General features: G+C 49.0%; 1 protein-coding gene across 1 annotated transcript; it reads left to right on the forward strand.

The window, feature by feature from the left end:
* Positions 1–12589: 12589 nt before the first annotated feature.
* On the forward strand, positions 12590–13823 carry INAFM2 (InaF motif containing 2). The gene has a single exon (XM_072738271.1). It carries the CDS (start codon positions 12848–12850, stop codon positions 13304–13306), a length of 459 nt encoding a protein of 152 aa, XP_072594372.1. The 5' UTR covers positions 12590–12847; the 3' UTR covers positions 13307–13823.
* The last annotated feature ends 2526 nt before the right edge of the window (positions 13824–16349 follow it).

Below are 16349 nucleotides of genomic sequence, written 5' to 3' on the forward strand. Positions count from 1 at the left end.
CTCATCCATCTGTCCCCTCTCTCCAAGCCTTCTCATCTCTCCACCCCACCCTCCTTCCAGCCCTGTGCCCCTCTGGGGGCCCCTCTGGGGCCCCTGGCCTTCTCTCCCTGGGATCAGGTTCCCTCTTGGTCTGTTTGAATGGATTTTGCAAGGGAAATCCTTGCCCTTTCCCAAAGACTCTGCACACCTGTCACCTGCAGCTATCCCTGGTCCTGCACCCAAGTCCCACCCTCTTGTCGGCCTGGAAAGATAATCCTCTCCCTCTCCCTCAGGCTGGGGAGGGACAAGAGAGAGGCTCCTCTTGTGTCATGGGATTGGACATGCCACAAGGAAGGCAGAGATTTCTGTACTCATTACTCTGATCCTTTCACTGTTGGGCTCTGAAGGGCAAGGCTCTAATCCACAGGATAAAGCCTCACCCATCTTTGCCCAGTGATGGCCTGGACCCAGTTCTCGAGACCCCCAATTGTAGCTTCAGTGGGGCCTGTACTTTCCTCCCCACGTCCTACCTAGCAGCCCTCAGAATGCAAGAAATCCATGTAGCAAGGGGAGCCAGGAAAACCTTCAGCAAAGAGGAATTTTTCTTTTAAAAAATACACTTAGTGCTCCCTGACACCTTTGCTCTGGGACGGCTCTCCACTGTTGTGAACACTAACAGAGGTAATTGGACATTTCCCGATAAGCGTCCTGGCGCATCCAGCATGTCAGTAAGGCCCGGGCCTCCACGAGGAGAGCTGCACAGCTGTGGCTGAGTCTACTTCCTGTGTCATGACCTCAGGAAATAAATTACCTTGACTTTATAAAAAAAAAAAATAAAAATAAAAATAAAATAAAATAAAATAAAATAAAAAATAAAAAATACACTTAGGTTTCTTAAAACGTGAAATGACCAAGAAAAATATTGTGTAAATAATAGTGGCGTGGATATGAAGAAAATCAGGGCAGTCACAAAAATAACCAGTTTAGGAAATGTGGCTCCTGGGTGACTGAGCCCAATAGCAGGCGCCCGACACTGTCTGCCCATCCCAGCCCCAGGGCAGAAGGTAGAAGGGCGCGGATGCCCCCTGGTGGGCACACTGGAAAGCACGTGCCTCCTAGGGAAAGGCTCGGGGATCCAGGAAAGCGGACTCTCAGGGAAGTCACTGGTGAGCCTGTGTCGTGGGCGATCCATGGAGACGTGTTCGCTGCAGAGTTTGGAATGCGTGAGCTTTGGCAATAAGAACTTCTATTCAACGTACTGCTTCCCAAGGAGATGCTGGCACCTAGAACCCAGGAGGCAGGTCTGGAATTCTCTTGCTCACTTGTCAGTTTTGTGTGGGGACCTTGTGCTGTGGTTTCCTAGAGAAGATTAGTAGTGGAAGTTGCAGGTTATAGCAAACAGGAGAATCAAGTTAGAATGGCAGAGTTTGGGAGTCTGAGGGCACCCTATGGTGCATCTTGGGCCAATGGTGAGCTACTTTTGGAATGAAGATGCCTTGGTTGTTGTATCCTCTGAGTTGTGTTTCCCAGACTGTCATAGGGAGCTACACTCATGAACCTAGCCACTGACAAGCTGGTTTATCTTGTGATACTTAACCTTCCTGCCCCTCTACTTTCCCACCTATAAAATGGGGATCAGGATACCTCAAATGGTTGTTGCAAGGATTCAGTGATACACTGTATGTAAAGTACTTAATATGGTGCCTGCACATGAGCTTAATAGCATCATGATCATTATTTATTACTACTACTAATTAGCAGACACTGGCAAGGGAAATACAGTTATTATTACTTCCTCTTCAGTATATATGCCATTCTTTCCACAAGTATCTTCACACTCTTGCTTTTTGGATCGCTTTTTCTTTTTTTCCTTAGCAGTTTGTGTGGATCGGGGGCTGACGTACCTTTCCAGGGCAGGCTGAGTTAGGGATGCTCTTGGTTGTAGACTCAAAGCAGGTGGCCCGAACTCATGAAATCATGAGCATGAGGACTCTGCTCATGGACAAGTGCCAGCCTCCCAAAACCTTTAACCACCCCAGCCCCACAACTGATGAGGCAGTGAGAGTGAGGACCATAAGCTATCTACCAGTCCAGCTGCGTGCCCAGCTGTGGCTGCAGATCCAGCCACCCTCTGCACACTGAGAGCTGGGTGTGAATGGAGGCACAGATAAGGCCGAGAGGTGAGTGCTGGGGCTCTGGTCCCTTGGGGAGGAGAGGAGAGACTGTCAAGAGTTCTCTGCAAAAGCCCAGGGGGAAGACATGGTCTGTCCTCCCATGCCAAGCCCTTCTAGAATTGTAGAAAGAACCATCTGGGACTTAAAATAAGTCCATGGGATGCCTGGGTAGCCCAGTGGTTGAGCGTCTGCCTTCAGCTCAGGTCATGATCCTGGGGTCATGGAATCAAGTCCCGCATCGGACTCTCTGTGGGGAGCCTGCTTTTCCCTCTGCCTATGTCTCTGCCTCTGTGTGTGTGTGTCTCATGAATAAATAAATCAACCTTAAAAAAAAATAAAATAAAAAATAAAATAAATTAAGTCCCATGTGGGTTTCCTTTTTTGTTTTGTTTTGTTAAGAGAGGAGAGGGGGTAAATTGAACACCAATAAAAATTAATTTATTAAAAAAAAAGAGAGGGGCAGAAAGAAAGGGAGAAAGAATATATATACATATATTCATATATATAAATTAAATATAAATATGTACATATATATTTAAAATACATATTTATTTATTTGAGAGAGACACCATGTATGGGGGTGGGATGGGCAGTAGGGCAAGAAAGGAGGGAGAGGAAGCGGGAAAGAATCTCAAGCAGACTCCATGCTGAGCCCATCACAGGGCTGGATCCCACGACCCATGGGATCATGACCTGAGCCAAAATCAAGAGTCCTACGCTTAACTGAGTCACACAGGTAACCCATGTGTGTTTCCCTTTGAAGTGCCATCAAACTTACCTGAAGGTATAGCTGAGTGAGCCCTGGACCCATCCTCAAAAACCCAGATTTTAGTCTCAACCGGCGCAAAGTTTTGCTGTGAGATCCTGGCAAGTTATTACCTGAGTTCCCTCATCTATTAAGCTTGTGATTATTTCTAAGATTCCTTCCAACTCTAAAAATCTTCCTCTTTCTAATCAGAAGGGCCAACCTTGTCACTTTTGTCTCCTGCCTTTCCTCTGAGAGGTGATAAACCTAGAGATGAGAGCCAAAAATGGCAAGGGAGATTGGCTTCTACCCCAGCAAGGTGTTCTTGGACGCAGTATTCATATTCTCTGCCTCTGTTTATCTATCTGTGAAATCGACTGGCTTTTCTAAGAGTAAAGGAAATAAGTTAGATGCCCTTCTCCAGGTGGGTGTGGTGCATTGCACTTAAGGAATGCTCTCTCAGAGCTGGCTTTGTCCTTCCTCCTGTGCTGGTCCACCTTTTTATCAGGGCCTGGGTAAAGCCTCAGTGACCAAGCCCCTCACCTTTGTGAATAACAGGAAGCCAGTGAGGACAGGGAATATGTTGGCAGACACACCCAGGATCCCCAAACATCCTAACCTGCTGGAGCAACAGCCTGAACCTCACAAGGTAAAATGAACAGGGCTTAACTGAGAGATCTGGGCTTGGCTCCAAGGCACCATCTGTACAAGGACAGGGTGGGGAAGTGGCGGCTTAGCAGAAGCACGTGTGAATAAAACTGAGGGTTTGCGCTGACAGCCAACTCCATATGAGTCAAATGAAAAGGCTGCTAACTAAGCGGACAGACTCTCAGGCTGCGAAATTCAAGTACTGAGCCCGGTGATCCTCCATCTTGATATCAGAATTGCCTGGAAATCTCTGGGAACACCGGGAAACTGGCTGCATCCAGACCTCTGAGCCTGGACCTGGGATGGGTGGATGGGGAGACTCAGTCCATCCTCATTCTTGGCATGCATGTCAGATCACCAACTTCTGTTCAGGTTGTTTTATCATGGGGAAACGCACAAGCAGGAGAACATTTTGCAAAGGGCAGCGAGGCTGTACGAAGCACACAACATGCTGTGAGGACTGCTAGAGGAAACCAGCAGAGAAGACACAGATGGCCCACGAGGTCCCCCTTCAGATGATTAGACTTATCCTCTGGGTTCCTAAAAGTTAGAGTCTTAGGTGACCTCATGAAACATTATGAGACAGATTTGCTTGCAGGAAGTTTATTGGGAGGTGCTCTCAGAAGCAACACAGTACACCTGAGGGAGTGAAGGAATCAGGATTGGGGGTGGGGAGGCAGTAGGTAGAAACTGGTCAACGATGTAGTCACAACAAAGGACTCTCCTACAAAGGAGGTTTAGGGTTCACAGGCAAGTTGAGATGGCCCCAAGGAGGGCAAGAGGACTGGTCCTTTGAACCCCCTACATAGGCCAGACTATCCCTAGGAAGGGCTCATGAAGTCAGGCAAGGCACTTCCCTTTGGTGGTTTAAGGAATTCCCTGGGGAGGGATCCCTGGGTAGGTCCTGGGATCCCAGGATCCAGTCCTGCATCGGGCTCCCTACATGGAGCCTGCTTCTCCCTCTGCCTCTCTCTCTCTGTGTCCTTCATAAATAAATAAATAAAATATTTTAAAAATAAAATAAAAAAGAATTCCCTGGGGAGAGACTCATCTCTCAGCCATCAGCAGCTAGCACTTCTGGTAACGTGTGGGGATAAGCTTCTTTGTCCCAAAGGCAGGATCTGGGTAGTGCACCATAGCAACCATCGCAATCGCCACTTTGCAGGATTCAGACCTACTTGCCTCATCTGCTTGCTTTCCATGGAATCACCCCTCCAGGATTCTGATGATTGCTTTCCCTGGGAAACTTACAAGAAGGTAAGTGGAATATAGTCCCCACAACTGCAGCTTGTCTTGGTGACATAACTGATATTCAGTGTCCCCCACTCCCCAACCATTACTCATTCTAGATTCTTTTATCGTCAACTTGTACGTCTACAGGTCTAGTTGGCTTACATGGTAAAATGACTCAGATCCTCAATCCTAAGGAATATGAGCCCCTTAACCACCATGTCCCTCTCAAACCATGCCACTGCATTTGTCCACTTAATATCAAAACTGGGCAAGTGTGTATCAAGAGGTACCCTAGTGGATGACCTGGGTGCCAAACATATTCTTCCCTGACCCCATGGTGGCAGCAAACCTAAATCTTCCAAAGGATCAGGGTCAAATACCTCTACAAGGATGTGATTCTTTTTTTTTTTTTTTTTTTCCTACTGGTCTTTTGGCACAAGGCATTTGAAGAACAGAAAGCAGCCACACTTAAAGTTTATGAGATTCTTGTTCTGTCCCTTGGTGGAAGTGTTTACATCTGGGAACCAGATTCTCTATACCTGGAGAGCCTGAAACTAGGAATAGGAACCAGAAATTCCCCCAAAAGGGTCACTGGGAGTGATATTAACTAGGATTATTCCTATTTTCACATCTTGTCTTCTGGACCTTGGTATCACACCCATTTGGCAATAGAATTATAGTTATTGAATAGGGTGCACACTTCATCCTGGAGCATGGTGTCCCATCATCTCTAAAATGGTCCTTCAGCTGCACCTTTGAAAGGCTATTCTTTTACTCTATCAGCTCTATTCACAAGTGGGTGGCAAAATATGTGATAGTTCCAGAAGATTCCATGATCTTTTGCCCACTCTTGATCTGATACGATGGTATATGAGAGTCCATGTCAGTAAATGAAATACTCTTTAAGCCCTCAGGGAGTGGAGCTGATTGAAGCCTTTAGCAGGAAAGAGAAATCCATATCCAGAATATTTGCTGATTCAAGTCAAGATTAATCACCAACCTTCCAGAGAAGAGCAGGTCCAGTGTCATCAACTTGTTACCAAGTGGCTTGTTGGCCATCAGTTGCTGGCAGGTTGAACATTTGGTAGCCACAATTGTTAGCTAAGCTTTGGTGAGTGGGAGACCATTCTGTTGGGCCTACCCCTGCCACCATATACAATATGCCTATGTGTAGCCTCCATCTGTGCCAACATGGCCACTTTATGTGCTCATTGTGCCAATGTGAGTGGTTGATGACAGAGGCTGGCAAACATCAGCTAAGCCAAGTCATTCTATCTACTTGGTTATTTAGTGTCTCCTCTGGTGGAGGCTCTCAGATGGACATTAACATGCAATATATAGGGACGACTGGGTGGCTCAGTGGTTGAGTGGTTGAGTGCCTGCCTTCGGCCCAGAGCGTGATCCTGGAATCCCAGGATCATCGGGCTCCCTGCATGGAGCTTGCTTCTCCCTCTGCCTATGTCTCTGCCTCTCTCTCTCTCTCTCTCTCTGTGTGTGTGTGTGTGTGTGTGTGTCTCATGAATAAATAAATAACATCTTTTTTAAAAAATGCAATGTGTAGATCTTCACATTGTGCTCATTCTCATAAATACATCTACATGCCTCTCCCCAAGACCTTCTTGTTTCCAATTCCCCAATATTGCTTTTTCTAGGCCTTTAACCAACATTTGCTACAGCCTGTGAACCTATACATATTTTTACCCAGGGGCCACTCTTCTAGGGAGTCATGATGATGATTCAGGTCCCCAGATATCAATATAATTCAGATAGTGCATGCCCTTAAAATGTTTGGCCACTTCACTCCCCCCCAGTTTACAGTAACCCAAGTAAATGGCCATGGGTCCCATTGAGGAAGGACTAGTGAAGCCATTGCTGTATTGCCATAGTATTCCAAAAGCCTTCCTCCTAGGGACCTAACCTCTCCTTTAGTCAGCAGTTTCTAGATTTGAAAATTGAATCAGATCTGGAAACTGGACAAGGTATTGTGACTTTATACTGGAACAACTGCCATCAATCTCCTGGGCTTTCATTCTTGATTTCTTTTCATCGTACAGCTCAGGAATTTTGTGTGTTGTCTGCAGATCTTTGGAGGTTCTGATGCCATTTCAGAGATTTCATAAGGTCAAAACTGCCTAGACTTTTGCACTGATGATGCAAAAGCAATGGTGGATAAATCTGCTGGAACTTTAACAAACCAAGGCAGTGGCGCCAACTGTTCCAGTAGTTCATAGTAAAGACAGAATGAAGAAAGAAAGGAAACAAAGAGAGGATGGAGGGAGGGGAAAAAGAGTCAATTCACTTCAGAGTATCCTTAATGAAGCAATAAAAATGGCTAAAATTGATTAAATCATGACCCTTAAATACATGTCTTTTAAATATTCTCTGTGATTGGGGAATCTGGCTGTCTCCATGAAGTGTGCAACTCTTGACCTTGGAGTTGTGAGTTCAAGCTCCTCATGGGGTGGAGAGATTACTTAAAAATAAAAAAATCTATTAAGGGTGCCTGGGTGGCTTAGTCGGTTATGTATCCAACTCTTGATCTCAGCGCAGGTCTTGATCTCAGGGTCCTGAGTTCAATCCTCACATTGGGCTCCACACTGGGCACAGAGCCTACTTAAAAACTAAACAAAAAAAATTGAAAAAATAAATATAAACAGACAATATTAGATGGAAAGTACTATACTGCACACCCAAGTATAATGGGTCTGTCTTATGAACCACTGTGCCACTGAGTTACCAGCTGAACTATTTTTTTCATGGAATACCATTTTCACTTGCAAGAATAACTGATAGAAAAACTATGGTTATTAAGATGTGGCTATTTGGCAGATGTTTTGTCTAATTCCAAACAAGTAAGCCTGTCACTTTGGGGAAAACAATGAATAGTATTTGTGACTAATTTTAAAATTTGAGCTTTCTGTGAAAATTAGAACTTTAGAAAATTTATATGCACTATCATGAGTTTGACAGAGTCCAATAAACTTTTTCTGATATTAAAAAACATAATTTTTAATATTGTATAATGAAATTGTATCAATATTTGAAAGATCTGTGTAATCCAACAAGCCATTATTTTCCAAATGACCAAAGCAGGATGTTATAAAACTATACAAGGGTACAAGAGCCATTCATAGTGCAGGGCAGATTAATAGACTTTAGTGTGAATGAGTTCATTGATATAGTTTTATATTCTACAGTACAACTACCATTTAAGAAAATACTACTTGTTGAGTTTTGGTGTAATCTCAAATTATGTGAAAAGGCTATTAAAATGCTTCTGTCTTTCTCAATTCCATATCTGGGTCAGGCCAGATTTTCTTCATATATTTTAACCAAAACAACATATTGCCAATAGAAGTAGATATGAGAATCCAGCTGTCTTCCATAAAGCCACTTTTAAAAAGATTTGCCAAAGTGTGAAAAAAGCTACTCTTTCAACTAACTTTTTTTCTTTCCTAAATAGTTCTTTTTCATAAAAATATACTCTTGATGTTAACATATAATGGGCTAATTGTTTTTTTAATTAATTGATAAGCATTTTATAAATTTCTCGGTCTTAGAACATGAGAGACTCCTAACTCTGGGAAACAAACAAGGGGTAGTGGAAAGGGAGGTGGGCGGGGGGTTGGGGTGACTGGGTGACGGGCACTGAGGGGGGCACTTGACGGGATGAGCACTGGGTGATACACTATATGTTGGCAAATTGAACTCCAATAAAAAAAAGAAAAAAGATTTTTCTCAGTCTTATTTCTAATATGGTAAATGTTGATAGATATAGCCCCTATTAGCAAAAGCTCTTTGGAGACATTGGTTTTCAAGAGTGCAAAGTGCTCTTGAGACCACAAAGTCCGAGAACCAGTGGCATAGGTTGAGCAAAACCATTACTGGCCGCCCATCTAGTTTGCCCTAGGGTTGCTATGTTCTATTCACTGTCTGCCTAGCTCTACTGTCAGGACCTTCCATTGCCAGTCCAACTTGCTGCTCATCACAGTGGTTGCACCAGCCTCTGGATTCTAGTATCTCATGGTCCTATCGTCCTCTTCGCTATCAAAGAGCCAGTTCTGTAATGACCTCTGCTGTCAGCCCTGGCCTGGAGAGGACAGCCAAACGAAGCTCCTCCCAGTGAATTCCTCTTTGCTTTGATAACCAGAGTAAAAAAAAAAAAAAAAAAAGATAACCAGAGTATCCTCTGGGCCTTCCTACAGGACTGAAGTGGGTTTCTGGCCTTACATAGAGGACTGATCATATAGCAGGCTCATTTCCCTGAGCTTTTCGAACCCTTCTTCCATCTTCTGCTATGGCAATTCTGGCATTTTCATTTCACTTGACTGGCCATTGCCTTTCCCCTGTCTCCCAGGATCTTTGTCAGGGTATTAAATCCTATATCACCTGAGAGTGCTCCCATATCAATACACTCTCCTTTTTTTCTTAACTTAATATTCAGGTTCAGCTCCCCATTGATCCAGCCTATACCTCCTCTCTGGGCTCCTGCCAGTACACGTTGATTACTTTTGTAGCTCCTTGCAGGTATAGCCCTCTTCCTTTCCTAGTAGGTCCCTAAACATCTCTGGTTGGGTTTTGTTGCAACTTGACCCTTACTTATTGGTCTTGTAGGCCAAAAGAGAGAGGCAGCTTCCTTTGGCATCTGAGAGCAATTCCCAGGGACACTGGAAGCTATGAGCCATCAGTAGCCAACACTCCTGGCAGCTAGAAGAAGGAGTGCTTCCACCCTGATCTGAGGGTACCCTCACTACAGAGACACATTTCAGCTCCACCTATGAGGCAGAGTAGAGCAGGGATCAGAGAACCTAAGGCCCTAGAGTCAGAGTGACTCAAGTTTGAAGTCTATCTAGCTATGTGACCTTGAGCAAGTTACTTAGCTTTCTTTGGGGCTCTTTCTTCACTTTGAAGATGGAGATAAGTAGTCACTACCTGATAGATTGTCGTGAGACAAATGAGATGAAGCATATAAGGGCTTAATTTGGAGCCAGCACATAATAAGAGCAAGGATGTTGCTACTGTTATAATAGGTCAAAACGTTCCAGAGCTGGAAAGGCTGCTTTATAGAGCAGAAAGTAAGGTACACCATCATGGCTATCTCTGGATAGCTGTCGCTGGACAGGGATCCACAGAGATGTTGTGGAGGAGGTCTTAGGCCCCTTGGGGGTATTAACAGAAGATGACCTGTGGGGCCTATTCTGTCCCCAAGCTGCCTTGATTTTCTGATTTCTTTGTCTCTACTTACCCTTGGGTTGGGGAGAGGCATTTAGAGGAACATTTCACTTTCAGGCCACTAGGGGGCCACTGGGTTGCCTGCAACAGGAATACACTAATGGTTTCTTAATGGCTCAGGCACCAGGGAGATCAGACTCCATTATTTCTGAAAGCATTTTGAGTTCCTAGGGTAAAAGACACTATGTAAATCCAGATAATAAATAGGGTTTATTGATGACAGGTTAAAGAATCTGGCACTGTTTAGTTTGGAGAAGAACAGGGTGAGACGAATTCAGTAAGGGCTTTAAGTATATTTATTCCTTAGCATGGAAAAGAGTGACATGCTGTTCACCTACCCCACTGGGAACCAAGCAAGAAGAAAGAAGTTTACTTAATATGGAGTACACTCAAAGAAAGAGGATGGAAGGAGGCTTTGGGTTGGCCTTACCTGGAATCTTTCAAAATAATTCACCTTGGTATAGTTGATCTGATCAGTTCTGTCGGGAAGACCAAAAAGCAGGGGAGAGAAGAGAGGACAACATCCAGAGACAATTCAGAGATTTTAACTTAACAGGCCACCCTGGGAGCAGGATGGGGAAGGAGTAGTTGTCTTTTCCCCATCAGCCCACAAAAGGCAATTAACATCCCAAATTTTGGATGTCCTTAAAATTTCTCAGAAGTACAAAGGCAGGCTAGGGTATTCCTGGAAATCGCATCCAGTTGACCACTGCTAGTGGCAGACTCACACCTGGATCTCAGGAATGAGAGAGAAAGGCTGGGTTATCGGCCCCTGGTTTAAGCAGCTGATCAACACCCTCAGCTCTGGCAGCCAGCTGATTTCTGTTTGGCTGAGGTAGCAGAGCAGCAGTGCTGGGGAGGATCTCCCTTGTAAAGGGACAGGTGTCTAGAAGGCAAAGATTTGGGGCATCAGGGTGGCTCAGTGGCTGAGTGTCTGCCTTTGGCTCAGGTCATGATGGGGGGGGGGCGGCCTGGGAGGGAGCCCCACGTTGGGCTCCTTGCTCAGTGGGGAGTCTGCTTCTCCCACTGCCTATGTCTCTGCCTCTCTCTATGCGTGTGTCTCATGAATAAATAAGTAAAATCTTTAAAAGAAAAAATAGAAGGCAAAGATTCTTGTGGAGGAGGGGAAATGGGAAGGGCAGAGAGGGTCCTGTCCCACAGAGTCAGGGGTCACGATCACACGTGAAGGGGGAAGGGGCCGGCACACACAGGATCCCATCACCACCCCAGCCCTCTCCCCCCCCCCACCCCACCCCACCACACAGGCACAATCTCTCACATACCCACTGAGACATCCAGGCAGTACACACCCCCCAGCTCTGGGAACACAGGGAGTAGAATTCAGGGAGGAGGGAACCATAAATTCTGGAAAGCCTTCTACAGAGGGAGTGGGGAGAACAGAAAGCAAGAGAGAGGAGGGCAGAAGGGCAGGAAGGCACAGGGGAAAGCGGCTACCACGAGGGAGGACACACCTCATAAGGGAAGGCGCAGAGGAGGAACAACAGCCCAGACTCTGAGGCCCAGAGGGAATCCGAGAAGGGGAGAGGTCCGAGAGCCACCAGTTCAGGGCAGTTCCTTGCGTCCAAATCAAACCCAAAGCTGGAAGTCGGAAGCCCCGAAAAGCAGGATGAGGGACCTGCTGCGCACCTGAGGACTACGGTGGAAGGCGAGTCTGGAGAGCCCAGCTCAGCGCGTGGCTCTGCCCCAGGAACTCTGAAAGGTCTGCGCAGCGTGACCCGGGCTCTAAGAGAATAAGGAAGGGAATCGGGAGGGTTTCCGCAGAGCCCCGAAGGCCAGCCGGGGCGGGGCCGGGGCCGGGGCGGGGGCCGGGGTCGGGGTGGCGGCGGTGAGGGGGCGCGACCGGCTGTCAGCGGAGTGAGGGAGGGTTCCAGGCTCCTTTGCTGCCGGTGCGGGATGGGGGCCCGGCCCACTGGGAGCGAAGGGGTCCACGAGACCCGCTCGGAAGGTACGTGGAGCGGGGCGAGCACACGCGAGGACACGCGCGCGTCGTCACCCCCACTTTGGGGGGTATACTAGGCCTGCGGGCCGCAGCCGCTGCTGCTACTGCCCCGGTCACTTCGGACGGTCGGGAGCGGAGGACAGAGGCGCCAGAGTTGACAGCTCCTGGCTCGGATCAGACCGCCCCGCCCCGCCCCGCCCCCTTTCCAGCTCCGCGCCCCGCCCCGAAGGGCGCCGTTCCCCTTTTAAAGAAGCTCCCGGGGCTCCCATCCCCGCCGCGCCGGCCCGCGCGGGGCTGCGGCGCCGTTGCCCTTTTAAGAACCGGCCTCCTTTAACTCTCTCCTAACGGGGCGTCCCGGCGGAGCTCGCGGCGCGCGACCGACGCCCGCCTCCCCGCGCGGCACTTCCGGACCCCGGCGTCGCCCTTTTAAGAGGCAGCCCCGAGCAGCGCTCCCCCCGCCCCCTGTTGCCGGCGCGCGAGGTGGGGGAGCCCTGCTGGAGCGGAGCGCGCCGTCCGCGCGGCCACTGGAGACCGGGCGGCCGGCGGCCGGGCAGGCGGCGGCGGCGGCGGCGGCAGCGGCGGCGGATGGGGACGCGGAGCCGGGCGGCTGTGGCGGCGGTGGCTGTGGCGGCGGCGGGGAAGCAGCTGACGGGCCGGCGGCGGCGGCGGCGCTGGCGGCAGTGACTGGTCCAGGCCCCGGCGGCGGCTGCAGCGCCGCGGTGGAGGGCTGCGGGCGCGCGGCGTGAGGAGCGGCGGCGGAGCGCCGAGCTGCCGGGAGCGGAGGGCGCCGGGCCGCCCCGTGTCCAGTCCTCGCAGGCCGCCAGGCCCCCTCCAGCCGGGGCCGTGGAGCACCGGGGCAGAGGCCGGGGCCCCCCCATGAAGGAGCGCGACGCGGCCCCGGCCGAGCGGGGCAAGCCGGCCACCTACACCGGGGACAAGAAGGCGAAGATGGCGGCCAAGACCAACAAGAAGTGGGTCCGGCTCGCCACCGTGTTCGCCTACGTGCTCTCCGTGTCGCTGGCCGCCATCGTGCTCGCCGTCTACTACAGCCTCATCTGGCAGCCGGTGGGCGCCGGGACCTCGGGGGGAGCCGCCGGCCCGCCCCCCGGCGGCTCCAACGCCACCGGCCCGTCCGGGACTTCGGGGGCGGCGGCCGGGCCCAATGCCACCGGCTCGTCCCGCCGCGAGGCACCGCGCGACGCGCCCCCGCTGCAGGCGGCGCGGCCCGTGCCCCCGGAGCCCTCTGCCGGCAGCCCCCTGGCCGGGCCGCTGGAGCGGCCGCGGGGGCCGGAGGAGGACGAGGAGGAAGCGGCGGCGGCGCCGGGGAGCCGTTGAACCCCTCCGCGCCGGGGGCGGCCAGGAACCGTTCTCCCCTCCCCGAGCCCGGAGGCAGGACTTTGCAGCAGGACGGGCGGGGAGCCCGCGGGAGTGACCCCCACGGGAGTGAACGCCCTCCCTCCCCGCAACGGTCGCCAGCTCGCCCCGGGAGCGAGTGGCCTGCAGCCGCTTCTTCAGCCCAGGGACCGCGATTCGGCGGGGCTGGGTGGGGAGTTTGGGGTTTGGTCTTGCCAGGACCGTGCTGCGCCAGGGCCCTGAGCCATAAAGGGAATGGGGGGAGGGGTGGGAGATCCCAGCTCCGAACCCTTTTCCGCCGCTAGCTCTTGTGTATCCTACGTGCAGGAGTGACTCGGGCTTTCCCCCAAGATTCAGGGGAAGGAGGGAGCTATAGGGGCTCTTTAATAAGCTGAAGCTCTCGCAAGGAGGGCACCAAAAGTAGTGGAGCTCAGGTACGTCAACCTAGTTGCAGTGGCCACAGATGCATTTAATTTATAGATCCCTGTATATAGTTGTTGACATATGCACTAGAAGCTATAATTACACAGAACTATATGTATCCTCCCACAACCCTGGGTAGCTACCCACTGATGGGGTCATGCAAGGGCTATTTGCTGGCCCCCAAAGTGCAGCTAGCCAGAAGGGCACAAACACTGTTGTTTTCATCACCCACTCTGTTCCTCCTATTTCAGAAAGATAGATTTATGACCCAAAAGAGTATAATCATCCTGAGACTTGAAAAGATAGTGGAAAACCTTAGGAGAAGTAGAGGCAGTTTAGGGAGAGTGGAGAACAAACTAATCCCCTCCTCTTCCCACCCTGGTGCCCCCACGGAAGAGGCTTCCTGTTGCAGCCCTAAGTATCTGGAAATGGGCCAGGGAAGAAAGAAGGGAAAGAGCAGTGCCTCTGTGCTTCAATCCTTGGCCTTCTCTCCTCACAGAGTTCTTGTAGGAAGAACAAGCTTTTGTAAGTAGAGTGGCTCACAAGTGTTTTTATTTTATTTTCTGCTCCTCGAGACCTCGTCTTGTTCCAGTAATCAATCACCTTTGCCTTCCCTCTTTCCTGAGCCTGCAGTGACTGCGTAGCCCTGCAATAAGGGCGAAATCTGATGTGAAACCAGAGCTTTGAGCACATTTTCTGGTTTTGCATTGTATTAGAGAACCCGAAAGGCTAAGAGGTGGGCTTCAAACTCAGGATTGTGCTTTGATAGCCAGTTAATAGACCAGCCATGGGAAAGTTGCATTGGTTTATCTTTACCTCTCCTGATAAATCCTACTTATATGCAGCCTATACTTTGATTGAGAGGAGAAACACCAAGGGAAGTGACATCTGTATCGTTCTGGGACAGCAAGAATTATACATCCTCAATTTGGATTCCATTTCCTTCTGCCACTTGCTTTTAGGCAATTGAGTGTGGGTAGTGACAAGATATCAAACCCCTTAGTGTTTCCTTTTTGAGAAATTAGGCACTTAAAAAAAAAAAAAGACAAAAACTTACCCACCTGAGTCCTAAAACAGTTTGTGTCCAGTTTTCTGGCCTACACTCTAGTTAGCTCTGACCCAAGTTTACAGGACAACAAGTCTTGCTTTAAGCCATGTTCTGTTGTGGGCAAGATAACAGCAGCTAAGCTGTCAGCCTAGGAGCCGGCTGGTAGCACCCTCAAGGTGTCTTGGCTGGAGGAGATTTCTGAGTAGCTGATGTGACTTTGGTCATTAGGAAGCCTTTGAGGCCTTTTTAAATTTTTGATGGGGGTCTGGGGGTGGGGAAGAAACATAAAATGCCACTTTATAACTTCAATAATAGCCTGTAATTTATATTTATTGTGTGAATTTTTAGTCCTATATTTTAATAATTTGTAAATTGATCTTATTCCAAGAATCCTTTGAACTTGCAGGAGGACATCTGGGAATCCAGTCCCCTGCCCCCATCCCTGCATCCTGGACTGTCTAATCCACTTTGGGATGGATCAAAGAGTCTAGAGAGACCACTCTTAGGTCCAACTGCTGGCCTCCTGACTCTAAAGCCTTCACTGGAATTGGGACATTAGCTCCAGCTCTAGCTGTCAACATGACCAGAGACATTATTTATAATTCAGCCATTTAAATATACCTGTCCTCAAAAAGTCCTGTATATTTTTTAAAAGTTTTATTTTTCAGGTGAACAAAAATACATTCTAAGAACTCTACATATGCCTGTGTAAGTTGACCATTTCTCTTTCGTACTCCTTGGGGAAAGAGTGGAGGTTGGAAGAAGAGATGGTCCGAGATGTGGTGGTTAGATGTTGATGAATAGGTGTAGGAGGAAAAAGCAATTGCCCTGATGTTCTCTGTGCCTGATGGCTTAACTGAATTGATTAGTGAAGAGTGGTAGGAATGCATCTTAGTTGAGAAGCAATCTTGGGGTCAGATGAACAGTGATACCTAGCTCAGTCACCTTTTACCAACCTTTAAAAACCTCTGAAAGGTTCTGCTCTGAAGGGTCTCTGAGCAGATGCCTAGCTGGGGAAGATAAGAGACCAGCAAGCATACATACTAAGAATTACTACCAAAAGAAAAAGAAATAGTACCAACACTGAGCTGGCTGAGAGCTGAGGTGAGGATAAGCCACCTGATAAGCATCACCTTTCTCGCTGTTAAACCTTCAGCGCCTAGATAGTTCGAGAAGTACTAACGCTGGGAGGGTTGCACTGATGTGCCCGCAGTGCTTGGTCAGAGCTTTGTCCACAGTGGAGCAGGCAAGAGAGCCAAATGGCTGAGAGAAGGTGTAGGTTGCTTCAAAGGTAAGGCCTTTTCTCCCCCTAAAGCAAACAATAAAAGACATGTGGGTGAAAAGCAAAATATAAGGGATTAGTTATGCCTCAAAATACACGGCACACGGTTGAGCTGAGCTCATTATTAGACAATGCTGCCCAATACAAAGCAGAGTGAGAAGCCAGTGTCAGTGGGGCCCCCTGAGGCCTGCACTTCTCCAGAGCTGTTGGGGGCTAGCTTCTGTGCTTTTACATCACCTTGTAGTCTGCAGGGGAGCATGGAAAAAGTCCGC

The sequence above is a fragment of the Vulpes vulpes genome, chromosome 15 (assembly GCF_048418805.1).
Source record: "Vulpes vulpes isolate BD-2025 chromosome 15, VulVul3, whole genome shotgun sequence".
Lineage (NCBI taxonomy): Eukaryota > Metazoa > Chordata > Mammalia > Carnivora > Canidae > Vulpes > Vulpes vulpes.